The sequence below is a fragment of the Oncorhynchus masou genome, unplaced genomic scaffold, assembly GCF_036934945.1.
Source record: "Oncorhynchus masou masou isolate Uvic2021 unplaced genomic scaffold, UVic_Omas_1.1 unplaced_scaffold_1959, whole genome shotgun sequence".
Lineage (NCBI taxonomy): Eukaryota > Metazoa > Chordata > Actinopteri > Salmoniformes > Salmonidae > Oncorhynchus > Oncorhynchus masou.
Window position 1 is genome coordinate 68,541 of NW_027008453.1, and position 22,526 is coordinate 91,066.

General features: G+C 38.6%; 1 protein-coding gene across 1 annotated transcript in view; it reads right to left on the reverse strand.

Annotated features, from left to right (window-relative positions):
• The window catches only part of LOC135532640 (lysosomal-trafficking regulator-like), a 62,952-nt gene that overhangs the window by 34,649 nt on the left and 5,777 nt on the right, over positions 1-22,526 (reverse strand). The window contains exons 5-7 of the mRNA XM_064960105.1: positions 19,064-19,281; positions 18,623-18,853; positions 15,300-15,489 (exon numbers count right to left, since the gene is read on the reverse strand). Coding sequence (XP_064816177.1) covers positions 15,300-15,489; positions 18,623-18,853; positions 19,064-19,281 — 639 coding nt within the window. The remainder of the gene's footprint in view (positions 1-15,299; positions 15,490-18,622; positions 18,854-19,063; positions 19,282-22,526) is intronic.

Sequence of the window (22,526 nt, forward strand, 5' to 3'; positions counted from 1 at the left end):
TATAATATAATGTGTCACCTTGTTCCTAGTATAATATAATGTGTCACCTTGTTCCTAGTATAATATAATGTGTCACCTTGTTCCTAGTATAATATAATGTGTCACCTTGTTCCTAGTATAATATAATGTGTCACCTTGTTCCTAGTATAATATAATGTGTCACCTTGTTCCTAGTATAATATAATGTGTCACCTTGTTCCTAATATAAGTCACCTTGTTCCTAATATAATGTGTCCCTTGTTCCTAGTATAATGTGTCACCTTGTTCCTAGTATAATATAATGTGTCACCTTGTTCCTAAGTATCACCTTGTTCCTAGTATAATGTGTCACCTTGTTCCTAGTATAATATAATGTGTTCCCCTTGTTCCTAGTATAATATAATGTGTCACCTTGTTCCTAGTACCTTGTTAATATAATGTGTCACCTTGTTCCTAGTATAATATGTGTCACCTTGTTCCTAGTATAATATAATGTGTCACCTTGTTCCTAGTATAATATAATGTGTCCCCTTGTTCCTAGTATAATATAATGTGTCACCTTGTTCCTAGTATATATAATGTGTCCCTTGTTCCTAGTATAATATAATGTCACCTTGTTCTAGTATAATATAATGTGTCCCCTTGTTCCTAGTATAATATAATGTGTCACCTTGTTCCTAATATAATGTGTCCCCTTGTTCCTAATATAATGTGTCACCTAATATAATGTTCCTAGTATAATGTGTCCCCTTGTTCCTAGTATAATATAATGTGTCACCTTGTTCCTAGTATATGTGTCACCTTGTTCCTAGTATAATGTGTCCCCTTGTTCCTAGTATAATATAATGTGTCACCTTGTTCCTAGTATAATATAATGTGTCACCTTGTTCCTAGTATAATATAATGTGTCACCTTGTTCCTAGTATAATATAATGTGTCCCCTTGTTCCTAGTATAATATAATGTGTCCCCTTGTTCCTAGTATAATGTGTCACCTTGTTCCTAGTATAATATAATGTGTCCCCTTGTTCCTAGTATAATATAATGTGTCACCTTGTTCACCTTGTTCCTAGTATAATGTGTCACCTTGTTCCTAGTATAATATAATATAATGTGTCACCTTGTTCCTAGTATAATATAATGTGTCCCCTTGTTCCTAGTATAATATAATGTGTCACCTTGTTCCTAGTATAATGTGTCACCTTGTTCCTAGTATAATAATGTGTCACCTTGTTCCTAGTATAATATAATGTGTCACCTTGTTCCTAGTATATGTGTCAATATAATGTGTCACCTTGTTCCTAGTATAATATAATGTGTCACCTTGTTCCTAGTATAATATAATGTGTCACCTTGTTCCTAGTATAATGTGTCACCTTGTTCCTAGTATAATATAATTGTCACCTTGTTCCTAGTATATAATGTGTCACCTTGTTCCTAATATAATGTGTCACCTTGTTCCTAGTATAATATAATTGTCACCTTGTTGCTAGTATATAATTGTCACCTTGTTCCTAGTGTATTTGTCACCTTGTTCCTAATATAATGTGTCACCTTGTTCCTAATATAATGTGTCCCCTTGTTCCTAGTATAATGTGTCACCTTGTTCCTAGTATAATATAATGTGTCACCTTGTTCCTAGTATAATGTGTCACCTTGTTCCTAGTATAATATAATGTGTCACCTTGTTCCTAGTATAATATAATGTGTCCCCTTGTTCCTAGTATAATAATGTGTCACCTTGTTCCTAGTATAATATAATGTGTCACCTTGTTCCTAGTATAATATAATGTGTCACCTTGTTCCTAGTATAATGTGTCACCTTGTTCCTAGTATAATATAATGTGTCACCTTGTTCCTAGTATAATATAATGTGTCACCTTGTTCCTAGTATAATATAATGTGTCACCTTGTTCCTAGTATAATATAATGTGTCCCCTTGTTCCTAGTATAATATAATGTGTCCCCTTGTTCCTAGTATAATATAATGTGTCCCCTTGTTCCTAGTATAATATAATGTGTCACCTTGTTCCTAGTATAATATAATGTGTCACCTTGTTCCTAGTATAATATAATGTGTCACCTTGTTCCTAGTATAATATAATGTCACCTTGTTCCTAGTATATAATGTGTCCCCTTGTTCCTAGTATAATATAATGTGTCACCTTGTTCCTAGTATAATATAATGTGTCCCTTGTTCCTAGTATAATATTGTTCCTTGTTCCTAGTATATAATGTGTCACCTTGTTCCTAGTATAATATAATGTGTCCCCTTGTTCCTAGTATAATATAATGTGTCACCTTGTTCCTATATAATGTGTCACCTTGTTCCTAGTATAATGTGTCCCCTTGTTCCTAGTATAATATAATGTGTCACCTTGTTCCTAGTATAATATAATGTGTCACCTTGTTCCTAGTATAATATAATGTGTCACCTTGTTCCTAGTATAATATAATGTGTCACCTTGTTCCTAGTATAATATAATGTGTCACCTTGTTCCTAGTATAATATAATGTGTCACCTTGTTCCTAGTATAATATAATGTGTCCCTTGTTCCTAGTATAATATGTGTCACCTTGTTCCTAGTATAATGTGTCACCTTGTTCCTAGTATAATATAATGTGTCACCTTGTTCCTAGTATAATGTGTCACCTTGTTCCTAGTATAATATAATGTGTCACCTTGTTCCTAGTATAATATAATGTGTCCCCTTGTTCCTAGTACCTTGTTCCTAATATAATGTGTCACCTTGTTCCTAGTATAATATAATGTGTCACCTTGTTCCTAGTATAATATAATGTGTCACCTTGTTTGTTCACCTTGTTCCTAGTATAATATAATGTCACCTTGTCTAGTACCTTGTTCCTAGTATAATATAATGTGTCACCTTGTTCCTAGTATAATATAATGTGTCCCCTTGTTCCTAGTATAATATAATGTGTCACCTTGTTCCTAGTATAATATAATGTGTCACCTTGTTCCTAGTATAATATAATGTGTCCCCTTGTTCCTAGTATAATATAATGTGTCCCTTGTTCCTAGTATAATATAATGTGTCACCTTGTTCCTAGTATAATATAACCTTGTTCCTAGTATAATATAATGTGTCACCTTGTTCCTAGTATAATATAATGTGTCCCCTTGTTCCTAGTATAATATAATGTGTCACCTAATGTTCCTTGTATAATATAATGTGTCACCTTGTTCCTAGTATAATATAATGTCCCCTTGTTCCTAGTATAATATAATGTGTCACCTTGTTCCTAGTATAATATAATGTGTCCCCTTGTTCCTAGTATAATATAATGTGTCCCCTTGTTCCTAGTATAATATAATGTGTCCCCTTGTTCCTAGTATAATATAATGTGTCACCTTGTTCCTAGTATAATATAATGTGTCCTTGTTCCTAGTATAATATAATGTGTCCCCTTGTTCCTAGTATAATGTGTCCCCTTGTTCCTAGTATAATATAATGTGTCCCCTTGTTCCTAGTATAATATAATGTGTCACCTTGTTCCTAGTATAATATAATGTGTATAATATAATGTGTCCCCTTGTTCCTAGTATAATATAATGTGTCCCCTTGTTCCTAGTATAATATAATGTGTCCCTTGTTCCTAGTATAATATAATGTGTCCCCTTGTTCCTAGTATAATATAATGTGTCACCTTGTTCCTAGTATAATATAATGTGTCACCTTGTTCCTAGTATAATATAATGTGTCACCTTGTTCTAGTATAATATAACCTTGTTCCTAGTATAATATAATGTGTCCCCTTGTTCCTAGTATAATATAATGTGTCCCCTTGTTCCTAGTATAATATAATGTGTCACCTTGTTCCTAGTATAATATAATGTGTCACCTTGTTCCTAGTATAATATAATGTGTCACCTTGTTCCTAGTATAATATAATGTGTCACCTTGTTCCTAGTATAATATAATGTGTCACCTTGTTCCTAGTATAATATAATGTGTCACCTTGTTCCTAGTATAATATAATGTGTCACCTTGTTCCTAGTATAATATAATGTGTCACCTTGTTCCTAGTATAATATAATGTGTCACCTTGTTCCTAGTATAATATAATGTGTCACCTTGTTCCTAGTATAATATAATGTGTCTAGTATAATGTGTCCCCTTGTTCCTAGTATAATATAATGTGTCCCCTTGTTCCTAGTATAATATAATGTGTCCCCTTGTTCCTAGTATATAATGTGTCACCTTGTTCCTAGTATAATATAATGTGTCCCCTTGTTCCTAGTATAATATAATGTGTCACCTTGTTCCTAGTATAATATAATGTGTCCCCTTGTTCCTAGTATAATATAATGTGTCCCCTTGTTCCTAATATAATATAATGTGTCACCTTGTTCCTAGTATAATATAATGTGTCCCCTTGTTCCTAGTATAATGTGTCCCCTTGTTATAATGTGTCCCCTTGTTCCTAGTATAATATAATGTGTCACCTTGTTCCTAGTATAATATAATGTGTCCCCTTGTTCCTAGTATAATATAATGTGTCCCCTTGTTCCTAGTATAATATAATGTGTCCCCTTGTTCCTAGTATAATATAATGTGTCCCCTTGTTCCTAGTATAATATAATGTGTCCCCTTGTTCCTAGTATAATATAATGTGTCCCCTTGTTCCTAGTATAATATAATGTGTCCCCTTGTTCCTAGTATAATATAATGTGTCCCCTTGTTCCTAGTATAATATAATGTGTCACCTTGTTCCTAGTATAATATAATGTCACCTTGTTCCTAGTATAATATAATGTGTCACCTTGTTCCTAGTATAATATAATGTCCCCTTGTTCCTAGTATAATGTGTCACCTTGTTCCTAGTATAATATAAACCTTGTTCCTAGTATAATATAATGTGTCACCTTGTTCCTAGTATAATATAATGTGTCACCTTGTTCCTAGTATAATATAATGTGTCACCTTGTTCCTAGTATAATATAATGTGTCCCCTTGTTCCTAGTATAATATAATGTGTCACCTTGTTCCTAGTATAATATAATGTGTCCCCTTGTTCCTAGTATAATATAATGTGTCACCTTGTTCCTAGTATAATATAATGTCCCCTTGTCCTAGTATAATATAATGTGTCCTTGTTCCTAGTATAATATAATGTGTCCCCTTGTTCCTAGTATAATAATGTTCCCCTTGTTCCTAGTATAATATAATGTGTCACCTTGTTCCTAGTATAATATAATGTGTCCCCTTGTTCCTAGTATAATATAATGTGTCCCCTTGTTCCTGTCCCTTGTTCCTAGTATAATATAATGTGTCCCCTTGTTCCTAGTATAATATAATGTGTCCCCTTGTTCCTAGTATAATATAATGTGTCCCCTTGTTCCTAGTATAATATAATGTGTCCCCTTGTTCCTAGTATAATATAATGTGTCCCCTTGTTCCTAGTATAATATAATGTGTCACCTTGTTCCTAGTATAATATAATGTGTCCCCTTGTTCCTAGTATAATATAATGTGTCCCTTGTTCCTAGTATAATATAATGTGTCCCCTTGTTCCTAGTATAATATAATGTGTCACCTTGTTCCTAGTATAATATAATGTGTCCCCTTGTTCCTAGTATAATATAATGTGTCCCCTTGTTCCTAGTATAATATAATGTGTCACCTTGTTCCTAGTATAATATAATGTGTCCCCTTGTTCCTAGTATAATGTGTCCCCTTGTTCCTAGTATAATATAATGTGTCACCTTGTTCCTAGTATAATATAATGTGTCCCCTTGTTCCTAGTATAATATAATGTGTCCCCTTGTTCCTAGTATAATATAATGTGTCCCCTTGTTCCTAGTATAATATAATGTGTCACCTTGTTCCTAGTATAATATAATGTGTCACCTTGTTCCTAGTATAATATAATGTGTCCCTTGTTCCTAGTATAATATAATGTGTCACCTTGTTCCTAGTATAATATAATGTGTCCCCTTGTTCCTAGTATAATATAATGTGTCACCTTGTTCCTAGTATAATATAATGTGTCACCTTGTTCCTAGTATAATATAATGTGTCACCTTGTTCCTAGTATAATGTGTAGTATAATATAATGTGTCCCTTGTTCACCTTGTCCCCTTGTTCCTAGTATAATATAATGTGTCCCCTTGTTCCTAGTATAATATAATGTGTCACCTTGTTCCTAGTATAATATAATGTGTCCCTTGTTCCTAGTATAATATAATGTGTCACCTTGTTCCTAGTATAATATAATGTGTCACCTTGTTCCTAGTATAATATAATGTGTCCCCTTGTTCCTAGTATAATATAATGTGTCACCTTGTTCCTAGTATAATATAATGTGTCCCCTTGTTCCTAGTATAATATAATGTGTCACCTTGTTCCTAGTATAATATAATGTGTCCCCTTGTTCCTAGTATAATATAATGTGTCCCCTTGTTCCTAGTATAATATAATGTGTCCCCTTGTTCCTAGTATAATATAATGTGTCCCCTTGTTCCTAGTATAATATAATGTGTCACCTTGTTCCTAGTATAATATAATGTGTCACCTTGTTCCTAGTATAATATAATGTGTCCCTTGTTCCTAGTATAATATAATGTGTCCCCTTGTTCCTAGTATAATATAATGTGTCCCCTTGTTCCTAGTATAATATAATGTGTCCCCTTGTTCCTAGTATAATATAATGTGTCCCTTGTTCCTAGTATAATATAATGTGTCCCCTTGTTCCTAGTATAATATAATGTGTCCCCTTGTTCCTTGTTCCTATAATATAATGTGTCACCTTGTTCCTAATATAATATGTGTCCCCTTGTTCCTAGTATAATATAATGTGTCACCTTGTTCCTAGTATAATATAATGTGTCACCTTGTTCCTAGTATAGTATAATGTGTCCCCTTGTTCCTAGTATAATATAATGTGTCCCCTTGTTCCTAGTATAATATAATGTGTCCCCTTGTTCCTAGTATAATATAATGTGTCCCCTTGTTCCTAGTATAATATAATGTGTCCCCTTGTTCCTAGTATAATATAATGTGTCACCTTGTTCCTAGTATAATATAATGTGTCACCTTGTTCCTAGTATAATATAATGTGTCACCTTGTTCCTAGTATAATATAATGTGTCCCCTTGTTCCTAGTATAATATAATGTGTCCCCTTGTTCCTAATATAATATAATGTGTCACCTTGTTCCTAGTATAATATAATGTGTCCCCTTGTTCCTAGTATAATATAATGTGTCACCTTGTTCCTAGTATAATATAATGTGTCACCTTGTTCCTAGTATAATATAATGTGTCACCTTGTTCCTAGTATAATATAATGTGTCCCTTGTTCCTAGTATAATATAATGTGTCACCTTGTTCTAGTATAATATAATGTGTCACCTTGTTCCTAGTATAATATAATGTGTCACCTTGTTCCTAGTATAATATAATGTGTCCCCTTGTTCCTAGTATAATATAATGTCACCTTGTTCCTAGTATAATATAATGTGTCCCCTTGTTCCTAGTATAATATAATGTGTCCCCTTGTTCCTAGTATAATATAATGTGTCACCTTGTTCCCCTTGTTCCTAGTATAATATAATGTGTCACCTTGTTCCTAGTATAATATAATGTGTCCCCTTGTTCCTAGTATAATATAATGTGTCCCCTTGTTCCTAGTATAATATAATGTGTCCCTTGTTCCTAGTATAATATAATGTGTCCCCTTGTTCCTAGTATAATGTGTCCCCTTGTTCCTAGTATAATATAATGTGTCCCCTTGTTCCTAGTATAATATAATGTGTCCCCTTGTTCCTAGTATAATATAATGTGTCCCCTTGTTCCTAGTATAATATAATGTGTCCCCTTGTTCCTAGTATAATATAATGTGTCCCCTTGTTCCTAGTATAATATAATGTGTCCCTTGTTCCTAGTATATAATGTGTCACCTTGTTCCTAGTATAATATAATGTGTCCCCTTGTTCCTAGTATAATATAATGTGTCCCCTTGTTCCTAGTATAATATAATGTGTCCCCTTGTTCCTAGTATAATATAATGTGTCACCTTGTTCCTAGTATAATATAATGTGTCACCTTGTTCCTAGTATAATATAATGTGTCACCTTGTTCCTAGTATAATATAATGTGTCCCCTTGTTCCTAGTATAATATAATGTGTCACCTTGTTCCTAGTATAATATAATGTGTCCCCTTGTTCCTAGTATAATATAATGTGTCACCTTGTTCCTAGTATAATATAATGTGTCACCTTGTTCCTAGTATAATATAATGTGTCACCTTGTTCCTAGTATAATATAATGTGTCACCTTGTTCCTAGTATAATATAATGTGTCCCCTTGTTCCTAGTATAATATAATGTGTCACCTTGTTCCTAGTATAATATAATGTGTCCCCTTGTTCCTAGTATAATATAATGTGTCCCCTTGTTCCTAGTATAATATAATGTGTCACCTTGTTCCTAGTATAATATAATGTGTCCCCTTGTTCCTAGTATAATATAATGTGTCCCCTTGTTCCTAGTATAATATAATGTGTCCCCTTGTTCCTAGTATAATATAATGTGTCCCCTTGTTCCTAGTATAATATAATGTGTCCCCTTGTTCCTAGTATAATATAATGTGTCCCCTTGTTCCTAGTATAATATAATGTGTCACCTTGTTCCTAGTATAATATAATGTGTCCCCCTTGTTCCTAGTATAATATAATGTGTCCCCTTGTTCCTAGTATAATATAATGTGTCCCTTGTTCCTAGTATAATATAATGTGTCCCCTTGTTCCTAGTATAATATAATGTGTCCCTTGTTCCTAGTATAATATAATGTGTCCCCTTGTTCCTAGTATAATATAATGTGTCCCCTTGTTCCTAGTATAATATAATGTGTTCCTAGTATATAATGTGTCCCCTTGTTCCTAGTATAATATAATGTGTCCCCTTGTTCCTAGTATAATATAATGTGTCCCCTTGTTCCTAGTATAATATAATGTGTCCCCTTGTTCCTAGTAATATAATGTGTCCCTTGTTCCTAATATAATGTGTCCCCTTGTTCCTAGTATAATATAATGTGTCCCCTTGTTCCTAGTATAATATAATGTGTCACCTTGTTCCTAGTATAATATAATGTGTCACCTTGTTCCTAGTATAATGTGTCCCCTTGTTCCTAGTATAATGTGTCACCTTGTTCCTAGTATAATATAATGTGTCACCTTGTTCCTAGTATAATATAATGTGTCCCCTTGTTCCTAGTATAATATAATGTGTCACCTTGTTCCTAGTATAATATAATGTGTCCCCTTGTTCCTAGTATAATATAATGTGTCACCTTGTTCCTAGTATAATATAATGTGTCACCTTGTTCCTAGTATAATATAATGTGTCCCCTTGTTCCTAGTATAATATAATGTGTCCCCTTGTTCCTAATATAATATAATGTGTCACCTTGTTCCTAGTATAATATAATGTGTCCCCTTGTTCCTAGTATAATGTGTCCCCTTGTTCCTAGTATAATATAATGTGTCCCCTTGTTCCTAGTATAATATAATGTGTCCCCTTGTTCCTAGTATAATAATGTGTCCCTTGTTCCTAGTATAATATAATGTGTCCCCTTGTTCCTAGTATAATATAATGTGTCCCCTTGTTCCTAGTATAATATAATGTGTCCCCTTGTTCCTAGTATAATATAATGTGTCCCTTGTTCCTAGTATAATATAATGTGTCCCCTTGTTCCTAGTATAATATAATGTGTCCCCTTGTTCCTAGTATAATATAATGTCCACCTTGTTCCTAGTATAATATAATGTGTCACCTTGTTCCTAATATAATGTGTCACCTTGTTCCTAATATAATATGTCCCCTTGTTCCTAGTATAATATAATGTGTCCCTTGTTCCTAGTATAATATAATGTGTCACCTTGTTCCTAGTATAATATAATGTGTCCCCTTGTTCCTAGTATAATATAATGTGTCCCCTTGTTCCTAGTATAATATAATGTGTCCCCTTGTTCCTAGTATAATATAATGTGTCCCCTTGTTCCTAGTATAATATAATGTGTCCCCTTGTTCCTAATATAATGTGTCACCTTGTTCCTAGTATAATATAATGTGTCCCCTTGTTCCTAGTATAATATAATGTGTCACCTTGTTCCTAATATAATGTGTCACCTTGTTCCTAATATAATATAATGTGTCCCTTGTTCCTAGTATAATATAATGTGTCACCTTGTTCCTAGTATAATATAATGTGTCCCCTTGTTCCTAGTATAATATAATGTGTCCCCTTGTTCCTAGTATAATATAATGTGTCCCCTTGTTCCTAGTATAATATAATGTGTCACCTTGTTCCTAATATAATGTGTCCCCTTGTTCCTAATATAATGTGTCCCCTTGTTCCTAGTATAATATAATGTGTCCCCTTGTTCCTAGTATAATATAATGTGTCCCCTTGTTCCTAGTATAATATAATGTGTCCCCTTGTTCCTAGTATAATATAATGTGTCCCCTTGTTCCTAGTATAATAATGTGTCACCTTGTTCCTAGTATAATATAATGTGTCCCCTTGTTCCTAGTATAATATAATGTGTCCCCTTGTTCCTAGTATAATATAATGTGTCACCTTGTTCCTAGTATAATATAATGTGTCCCCTTGTTCCTAGTATATAATGTGTCCCCTTGTTCCTAGTATAATATAATGTGTCACCTTGTTCCTAGTATAATATAATGTGTCCCTTGTTCCTAATATAATGTGTCACCTTGTTCCTAGTATAATATAATGTGTCCCCTTGTTCCTAGTATAATATAATGTGTCACCTTGTTCCTAGTATAATATAATGTGTCACCTTGTTCCTAATATAATGTGTCACCTTGTTCCTAATATAATATGTGTCCCCTTGTTCCTAGTATAATATAATGTGTCACCTTGTTCCTAGTATAATATAGTCATAATATAATGTGTCACCTAGTATAAATAATGTGTTGTTCCTAGTATAGTATAATGTGTCACCTTGTTCCCCTTGTTCCTAGTATAATATAATGTGTCCCCTTGTTCCTATGTGTCACCTTGTTCCTATAATATAATGTGTCCCCTTGTTCCTAGTATAATATAATGTGTCCCCTTGTTCCTAGTATAATATAATGTGTCCCCTTGTTCCTAGTATAATATAATGTGTCACCTTGTTCCTAATATAATGTGTCCCCTTGTTCCTAATATAATGTGTCCCCTTGTTCCTAGTATAATATAATGTCCCCTTGTTCCCCTTGTTCCTAGTATAATATAATGTGTCCCCTTGTTCCTAGTATAATATAATGTGTCCCCTTGTTCCTAGTATAATATAATGTGTCACCTTGTTCCTAGTATAATATAATGTGTCCCCTTGTTCCTAGTATAATATAATGTGTCCCCTTGTTCCTAGTATAATATAATGTTCACCTTGTTCCTAGTATAATATAATGTGTCACCTTGTTCCTAGTATAATATAATGTGTCACCCCTAGTATAATATAATGTGTTGTTCCTAATATAATGTGTCACCTTGTTCCTAATATAATATGTGTCCCCTTGTTCCTAGTATAATATAATGTGTCACCTTGTTCCTAATATAATGTGTCACCTTGTTCCTAATATAATATGTGTCCCCTTGTTCCTAGTATAATATAATGTGTCACCTTGTTCCTAGTATAATATAATGTGTCACCTTGTTCCTAATATAATGTGTCACCTTGTTCCTAATATAATATGTGTCCCCTTGTTCCTAGTATAATATAATGTGTCACCTTGTTCCTAGTATAATGTGTCACCTTGTTCCTAGTATAATGTGTCCCCTTGTTCCTAGTATAATATAATGTGTCCCCTTGTTCCTAGTATAATATAATGTGTCCCCTTGTTCCTAGTATAATATAATGTGTCCCCTTGTTCCTAGTATAATGTGTCCCCTTGTTCCTAGTATAATGTGTTCCCCTTGTTCCTAGTATAATATAAGTATAATATAATGTGTCCCCTTGTTCCTAGTATAATATAATGTGTCCCCCTTGTTCCTAGTATAATGTGTCCCCTTGTTCCTAGTATAATATAATGTGTCCCCTTGTTCCTAGTATAATATAATGTGTCACCTTGTTACTAGTATAATATAATGTGTCCCCTTGTTCCTAGTATAATATAATGTGTCCCCTTGTTCCTAGTATAATATAATGTGTCACCTTGTTCCTAGTATAATATAATGTGTCCCCTTGTTCCTAGTATAATATAATGTGTCACCTTGTTCCTAGTATAATATAATGTGTCACCTTGTTCCTAGTATAATGTGTCACCTTGTTCCTAGTATAATATAATGTGTCACCATGTTCCTAATATAATGTGTCACCTTGTTCCTAGTATAATATAATGTGTCACCTTGTTCCTAGTATAATATAATGTGTCACCTTGTTCCTAGTATAATGTGTCACCTTGTTCCTAGTATAATATAATGTGTCACCTTGTTCCTAGTATAATGTGTCACCTTGTTCCTAGTATAATATAATGTGTCCCCTTGTTCCTAGTATAATGTGTCACCTTGTTCCTAGTATAATATAATGTGTTCCCTTGTTCCTAGTATAATATAATGTGTCCCCTTGTTCCTAGTATAATATAATGTGTTCCCTTGTTCCTAGTATAATATAATGTGTCACCTTGTTCCTAGTATAATATAATGTGTCACCTTGTTCCTAGTATAATATAATGTGTCACCTTGTTCCTAGTAGAATGTGTCCCCTTGTTCCTAGTATAATATAATGTGTCCCCTTGTTCCTAGTATAATATAATGTGTCCCCTTGTTCCTAGTATAATATAATGTGTCCCCTTGTTCCTAGTATAATATAATGTGTCACCTTGTTCCAAGTATAATGGTCACCTTGTTCCTAGTATAGTATAATGTGTCACCTTGTTCCTAGTATAATATAATGTGTCCCCTTGTTCCTAGTATAATAATGTGTCACCTTGTTCCTAGTATAATATAATGTGTCACCTTGTTCCTAGTATAATATAATGTGTCCCCTTGTTCCTAGTATAATAATGTGTCACCTTGTTCCTAGTATAATATAATGTGTCACCTTGTTCCTAGTATAATGTGTCACCTTGTTCCTAGTATAATGGTCACCTTGTTCCTAGTATAGTATAATGTGTCACCTTGTTCCTAGTATAATATAATGTGTCCCCTTGTTCCTAGTATAATAATGTGTCACCTTGTTCCTAGTATAATATAATGTGTCACCTTGTTCCTAGTATAATATAATGTGTCCCCTTGTTCCTAGTATAATATAATGTGTCACCTTGTTCCTAGTATAATGTGTCACCTTGTTCCTAGTATAATATAATGTGTCCCCTTGTTCCTAGTATAATATAATGTGTCCCCTTGTTCCTAGTATAATATAATGTGTCCCCTTGTTCCTAGTATAATGTGTCACCTTGTTCCTAGTATAATATAATGTGTCCCCTTGTTCCTAGTATAATATAATGTGTCCCCTTGTTCCTAGTATAATATAATGTGTCCCCTTGTTCCTAGTATAATATAATGTGTCCCCTTGTTCCTAGTATAATAATGTGTCACCTTGTTCCTAGTATAATATAATGTGTCACCTTGTTCCTAGTATAATATAATGTGTCACCTTGTTCCTAGTATAATATAATGTGTCACCTTGTTCCTAGTATAATATAATGTGTCACCTTGTTCCTAGTATAATATAATGTGTCACCTTGTTCCTAGTATAATATAATGTGACACCTTGTTCCTAGTATAATATAATGTGTCCCCTTGTTCCTAGTATAATATAATGTGACACCTTGTTCCTAATATAATGTGTCACCTTGTTCCTAGTATAATGTGTCCCCTTGTTCCTAATATAATGTGTCCCCTTGTTCCCAGTATAATATAATGTGTCCCCTTGTTCCTAGTATAATATAATGTGTCCCCTTGTTCCTAGTATAATGTGTCCCCTTGTTCCTAATATAATGTGTCCCCTTGTTCCTAGTATAATATAATGTGTCCCCTTGTTCCTAGTATAATATAATGTGTCCCCTTGTTCCTAGTATAATATAATGTGTCCCCTTGTTCCTAATATAATGTGTCACCTTGTTCCTAGTATAATGTGTCCCCTTGTTCCTAATATAATGTGTCCCCTTGTTCCTAGTATAATGTGTCCCCTTGTTCCTAGTATAATATAATGTGTCCCCTTGTTCCTAGTATAATATAATGTGTCCCCTTGTTCCTAGTATAATATAATGTGTCCCCTTGTTCCTAGTATAATATAATGTGTCCCCTTGTTCCTAGTATAATATAATGTGTCCCCTTGTTCCTAGTATAATATAATGTGTCACCATGTTCCTAATATAATGTGTCCCCTTGTTCCTAGTATAATATAATGTGTCACCTTGTTCCTAGTATAATATAATGTGTCACCTTGTTCCTAGTATAATATAATGTGTCACCTTGTTCCTAATATAATGTGTCCCCTTGTTCCTAATATAATGTGTCACCATGTTCCTAGTATAATATAATGTGCCCCCTTGTTCCTAATATAATGTGTCCCCTTGTTCCTAGTATAATATAATGTGTCACCTTGTTCCTAGTATAATATAATGTGTCCCCTTGTTCCTAGTATAATATAATGTGTCACCTTGTTCCTAGTATAATGTGTCCCCTTGTTCCTAGTATAATGTGTCCCCTTGTTCCTAATATAATGTGTCCCCTTGTTCCTAGTATAATGTGTCCCCTTGTTCCTAGTATAATGTGTCCCCTTGTTCCTAGTATAATATAATGTGTCACCTTGTTCCTAGTATAATATAATGTGTCCCCTTGTTCCTAGTATAATATAATGTGTCACCTTGTTCCTAGTATAATGTGTCCCCTTGTTCCTAGTATAATATAATGTGTCCCCTTGTTCCTAATATAATGTGTCCCCTTGTTCCTAGTATAATATAATGTGTCCCCTTGTTCCTAGTATAATATAATGTGTCCCCTTGTTCCTAGTATAATATAATGTGTCACCTTGTTCCTAGTATAATATAATGTGTCCCATTGTTCCCAGTATAATATAATGTGTCACCTTGTTCCTAGTATATTTGTTACCTTGTTCCTAGTATATGTGTCACCTTGTTCCTAATATAATGTGTCACCTTGTTCCTAGTATATTTGTCACCTTGTTCCTAATATAATGTGTCACCTTGTTCCTAGTATATGTGTCACCTTGTTCCTAATATAATGTGTCACCTTGTTCCTAGTATATTTGTCACCTTGTTCCTAATATAATGTGTCCCCTTGTTCCTAATATAATGTGTCACCTCGTTCCTTGTATATTTGTCACCTTGTTCCTTGCTGTAGATCATCATGAGACAGAAGTTGCGTGACAGTCCACAGATGGCTCTGGTAGGGAGAGCCAGTAGAGACCCAAACCTCTCTCCATGGGGCTGGCTGAAACACACTGCAGGGTCTGGAGAGCTGGGGGAGCCCACATACTCACCCCACTTCAGGCCCTTGATCCAGGACAAGGGACTCTGGGAAAGAGAGAAAGAGAAAGAGAGAGAAAGAGAAAGAAAGAAAGAAAGAGAGAGAAGGACGATTATTCAACAGCACTGCATAGCCCACCCAGATTCATATCATTTCACTTCAATTAAATCGTCATGTAGTCCACAAGTGTTTGAGGGAGACGACCCTACACTTCTCCATTTATTATCCAACTCTACACTCTAACCACTAGGCTACCTGCCGACCCTACACTCTAACCACTAGGCTACCTGCCGACCCTACACTCTAACCACTAGACTACCTGCTGACCCTACACTCTAACCACTAGACTACCTGCTGACCCTACACTCTAACCACTAGACTACCTGCCTCCCCTACACTCTAACCACTAGACTACCTGCCTCCCCTACACTCTAACCACTAGACTACCTGCCTCCTCTACACTCTAACCACTAGGCTACCTGCCCCCCCTACACTCTAACCACTAGGCTACCTGCCACCTCTACACTCTAACCACTAGGCTACCTGCCGACCCTACACTCTAACCACTAGGCTACCTGCTGACCCTACACTGTAACCACTAGGCTACCTGCCGACCCTACACTCTAACCACTAGGCTACCTGCCGCCCCTACACTCTAACCACTAGGCTACCTGCTGACCCTACACTCTAACCACTAGGCTACCTGCCGCCCCTACACTCTAACCACTAGGCTACCTGCCGCCCCTACACTCTAACCACTAGGCTACCTGCTGACCCTACACTCTAACCACTAGACTACCTGCCACCCCTACACTCTAACCACTAGGCTACCTGCCTCCCCTACACTCTAACCACTAGGCTACCTGCCGCCCCTACACTCTAACCACTAGGCTACCTGCCGCCCCTACACTCTAACCACTAGGCTACCTGCTGACCCTACACTGTAACCACTAGGCTACCTGCCGACCCTACACTCTAACCACTAGGCTACCTGCCGCCCCTACACTCTAACCACTAGGCTACCTGCCACCCCTACACTCTAACCACTAGGCTACCTGCTGACCCTACACTCTAACCACTAGACTACCTGCCACCCCTACACTCTAACCACTAGACTACCTGCCTCCCCTACACTCTAACCACTAGGCTACCTGCTGACCCTACACTCTAACCACTAGGCTACCTGCCTCCCCTACACTCTAACCACTAGGCTACCTGCCGACCCTACACTCTAACCACTAGGCTACCTGCCGCCCCTACACTCTAACCACTAGGCTACCTGCCGCCCCTACACTCTAACCACTAGGCTACCTGCTGACCCCTACACTCTAACCACTAGGCTACCTGCCTCCCCTACACTCTAACCACTAGGCTACCTGCCGCCCCTACACTCTAACCACTAGGCTACCTGCCGCCCCTACACTCTAACCACTAGGCTACCTGCTGACCCTACACTGTAACCACTAGGCTACCTGCCGACCCTACACTCTAACCACTAGGCTACCTGCCGCCCCTACACTCTAACCACTAGGCTACCTGCCACCCCTACACTCTAACCACTAGGCTACCTGCTGACCCTACACTCTAACCACTAGACTACCTGCCACCCCTACACTCTAACCACTAGGCTACCTGCCTCCCCTACACTCTAACCACTAGGCTACCTGCTGACCCTACACTCTAACCACTAGGCTACCTGCTGACCCTACACTCTAACCACTAGGCTACCTGCCGACCCTACACTCTAACCACTAGGCTACCTGCCGACCCTACACTCTAACCACTAGGCTACCTGCCGCCCCTACACTCTAACCACTAGGCTACCTGCTGACCCTACACTCTAACCACTAGACTACCTGCCACCCCTACACTCTAACCACTAGGCTACCTGCCTCCCCTACACTCTAACCACTAGGCTACCTGCCGCCCCTACACTCTAACCACTAGGCTACCTGCCGCCCCTACACTCTAACCACTAGGCTACCTGCTGACCCTACACTCTAACCACTAGGCTACCTGCTGACCCTACACTCTAACCACTAGACTACCTGCCACCCCTACACTCTAACCACTAGGCTACCTGCCTCCCCTACACTCTAACCACTAGGCTACCTGCCGCCCCTACACTCTAACCACTAGGCTACCTGCCGCCCCTACACTCTAACCACTAGGCTACCTGCTGACCCTACACTCTAACCACTAGGCTACCTACCTCCCCTACACTCTAACCACTAGGCTACCTGCCGCCCCTACACTCTAACCACTAGACTACCTGCCACCCCTACACTCTAACCACTAGGCTACCTGCCTCCCCTACACTCTAACCACTAGGCTACCTGCTGACCCTACACTCTAACCACTAGGCTACCTGCCGACCCTACACTCTAACCACTAGACTACCTGCTGACCCTACACTCTAACCACTAGGCTACCTGCTGACCCTACACTCTAACCACTAGGCTACCTGCCTCCCCTACACTCTAACCACTAGGCTACCTGCCTCCCCTACACTCTAACCACTAGGCTACCTGCTGACCCTACACTCTAACCACTAGGCTAGCAGCTGACCCTACACTCTAACCACTAGGCTACCTGCCTCCCCTACTCTCTAACCACTAGGCTACCTGCCTCCCCACACTCTAACCACTAGGCTACCTGCCTCCCCTACTCTCTAACCACTAGGCTACCTGCCTCCCCACACTCTAACCACTAGGCTACCTGCCTCCCCTACTCTCTAACCACTAGGCTACCTGCCTCCCCACACTCTAACCACTAGGCTACCTGCCTCCCCTACACTCTAACCACTAGGCTACCTGCCACCTCTACACTCTAACCACTAGGCTACCTGCCTCCACTACACTCTAACCACTAGGCTACCTGCCGCCCCTACACTCTAACCACTAGGCTACCTGCTGACCCTACACTCTAACCACTAGGCTACCTGCCGCCCCTCCCCTCTAACCACTAGGCTACCTGCCGCCCCTCCCCTCTAACCACTAGGCTACCTGCCGCCCCCCCCATAACTCTGCAGCTTGAACTTTGACCTATCGGGTAGACTATGGGAAGATCTCAATGGCATACTACTCGCGTCCTCTCTCCTTCTCAAAACCCATTGGATGACCCTGGTCTCTCTGAAGGCCAGCTGCACCAGGAGGCCGTAACACCTGACCTTTAACCTACCGGGTAAACTATATCTTTGACCTGTTCCCTGGTCTCTCTGAAGGCCAGCTGCACCAGGAGGCCCATGGCAGCAGGAAGCTCTCCCTCCATAATGAGTCTGGGTCCAGCCCTGCTGATGTGGGATGCAGAGAACAGCTGTCTGGGTGTCTGTCCGTACGTCTTGATCATGGTCTCCAAAGCACGCCGCTGCACCGGGTCCTCCACTGACGAAACGTCCATACCGAAATATGTCTACGGACGAGGGGAGAAAAATCAACTTGACAAACTTGTCAAACAGTTCAAATACAAGCTGATGTCTCTTCTTGTCCAAGGTCATGCTCACACACGAAAACGTTTTGCAACGGTAAAACACTTCATTTGTTTTGTTGTCCAAATCCAGGCCCTCTCTGTTCCCTTCCGTTTGGTGGGATATATATGGCCCAGGCATAAACAGCTACTCACAGCAGGGTGGAACACGTTGATGGCATGTACAGCTGCCTTTCCTTTCTGTTTCAACCCAAACACCAGGTCAATCCACTGACAGAGGGTCTGAGAGACCTGGTCTGACTCCAGGGCCTGGCGGTGGATCAGGATGAAGAGACGAGGGTCGTTCCGCGCCCAGGGCGGCAGGTTGACGTGGTTCACACGCTCACTGTTTTGACGCACACCAAAGTCAAAACCTGGAGGAAGACAGAGGACACATTGGAAAGGGAAAAGGAGGACTACTGTAAAACATTCCTTACTGCTAATATGGGCGTCTACTGTAAAACATTCCTTACTGCTAATATGGGCGTCTACTGTAAAACATTCCTTACTGCTAATATGGGCGTCTACTGTAAAACATTCCTTACTGCTAATATGGGCGTCTACTGTAAAACATTCCTTACTGCTAATATGGGCGTCTACTGTAAAACATTCCTTACTGCTAATATGGGCGTCTACTGTAAAACATTCCTTACTGCTAATATGGGCGTCTACTGTAAAACATTCCTTACTGCTAATATGGGCGTCTACTGTAAAACATTCCTTACTGCTAATATGGGCGTCTACTGTAAAACATTCCTTACTGCTAATATGGGCGTCTACTGTAAAACATTGCTTACTGCTAATATGGGCGTCTACTGTAAAACATTCCTTACTGCTAATATGGGCGTCTACCGTAAAACATTCCTTACTGCTAATATGGGCGTCTACCGTAAAACATTCCTTACTGCTAATATGGGCGTCTACCGTAAAACATTCCTTACTGCTAATATGGGCGTCTACCGTAAAACATTCCTTACTGCTAATATGGGCGTCTACCGTAAAACATTCCTTACTGCTAATATGGGCGTCTACCGTAAAACATTCCTTACTGCTAATATGGGCGTCTACCGTAAAACATTCCTTACTGCTAATATGGGCGTCTACCGTAAAACATTCCTTACTGCTAATATGGGCGTCTACCGTAAAACATTCCTTACTGCTAATATGGGCGTCTACCGTAAAACATTCCTTACTGCTAATATGGGCGTCTACTGTAAAACGTTCCTTACTGCTAATATGGGCGTCTACTGTAAAACATTCCTTACTGCTAATATGGGCGTCTACTGTAAAACATTCCTTACTGCTAATATGGGCGTCTACTGTAAAACATTCCTTACTGCTAATATGGGCGTCTACTGTAAAACATTCCTTACTGCTAATATGGGCGTCTACTGTAAAACATTCCTTACTGCTAATATGGGCGTCTACTGTAAAACATTCCTTACTGCTAATATGGGCGTCTACTGTAAAACATTCCTTACTGCTAATATGGGCGTCTACTGTAAAACATTCCTTACTGCTAATATGGGCGTCTACTGTAAAACATTCCTTACTGCTAATATGGGCGTCTACTGTAAAACATTCCTTACTGCTAATATGGGCGTCTACTGTAAAACATTGCTTACTGCTAATATGCGACCAACCGGCTCGATTTGGTCTTATGTAGCAAAATTAGAATTTGTGTTTTTTACATTAGATAAAAGTAGAGACTGAGCTATAAAATTGTACTTTTTTTTTTTTTTTTTTTTAATTTTACTAGGCAAGTCAGTTAAGATCAGTTAAGATCAAATTTAAGATCAAATTCTTATTCCTTAGTCCTGTGTGGCTCAGTCGGTAGAGCATGGCGCTTGCAACGCCAAGCGTCGTGGGTTCGATTCCCGCTGGGGCCGCCCATATGCAAAAGTAGTGGCCCCAGCCGACTTGTAAGTCGCTTTGGACAAAAGCGTCTGCTAAATGGGATATATTATATTATATTATTTTCAATGACGGCCTAGGAACAGTGGGTTAACTGCCTGTTCGGGGGCAGAACAACAGATTTGTACCTTGTCAGCTCGGGGATTCGAACTTGCAACCTTTCGGTTACTAGTCCAACGCTCTAACCACTAGGCTACCCTGCCGCCCCAAACACTACAGTTGAGGAACAATGGGAAAGTAATTCTGCTTTGACAGTTGATCAACTTGTGGCCTTTGAAATGTTTTGGTTCCAACTGCAGAGCTCTTCTTTGTCTACACCCAGTCAGCATCGTTCACACCCTCTTAAAACTTTAGCTTGTCCTTGTCAATGCCGGCAGAGAACAGCTACAACTTCCTAATCATAGCCTCAATTTTGTACCGCACATTGAACATAGTTGCGGAGTCCTTGTAAATCCTCGATTCACATCATTCATGAGAGAAAAAGATCCTTGGTGCCAACGAGTGTGCATACCCCAGTTTGGGAATACTAAACAACCAAAGATTATGGATGAAATCAAATGGAATTTGTCACATGCGCCGAATACAACCTTAGTGAAATGCTTACTTTACAAACCCTTAACCAACAACGCAGTTCAAGAAATAGTTAAGAAAAGATTTACTAAATAAACAAAAGTGAAAATAAAATAAATAAAAGTTACACAAGAAAATGACATACCAATAACGAGGCAATATACAGAGGGTACTGTTACAGAGGCAATGTCCTGGGGGTAGAGGTTAGACGAGGTCATTTGTAAAGTGCCTGTGCATAGATAATATAAAAAGTGAGTAGCAGCAGTGTAAAAACAACGGGAGGGTGGGGTCAATGTAAATGGTCCGGGTGGCCATTTTGATTCATTGTTCAGCAGTCTTATGGCTTGGGGGAAGAATCTGTTAAGGATCCTTTTGGACCTCGACTTCACGCTCCGGCACTGCTTGCCGTGCGGTAGCAGAGAGAACAAACTATGACTTGGGTGACTGGAGTCTTTGACCATTTTCAGGGCTTTCCTCTGACACCGCCTAGTATATATCGTACATGGCAGGAGGCTTGGCCCCAGTGATGTACTGGGCCATATGCACTACCCTCTGTAGCGCCTTACGGTTGGATGCCGAGGAGTTGATACCAGGCTGTGATGCAACCGGCCAGGATGCTCTCGATGGTGCAGCTGTAGACATTTTGAGGATCTGGGAACCCATGCCAAATATATTCAATCTCCTGAGGGGGAAAAAGTGTTATTGTTCCCTCTTCATGACTGTCGTGGTGTGTTTGGACCATGATACTTCATTGGTGATATGGACACAAAGGAACTTGAAACTCAACCTGCTCCACTTCAGCCCCATCGATGTTAATGGGGGCCTGTTCGGCCCTCCTTTTCCTGTAGTCCACGATCAGCTCCTTTGTCTTGCTCACATTGAGGTTGTTGTCCTGGCACCACACTGCCAGGTCTCTGACCTCCTCCCTATAGGCCGTCTCATAGTTGTCTGTGATCAGGCCTACCACTGTTGTGTCATCAGCAAAGTCAATGATGGTGTTGGAGTCATGCTTGGCCACGCAGTTGTGGGTGAACAGGGAGTACAGGAGGGGACTAAGTACACACCCCTGAGGGCCCCCAGTGTTAAGGATCAGCATGGCAGACGTGTTGTTACCTACCCTTAGCACCTGGGTGCG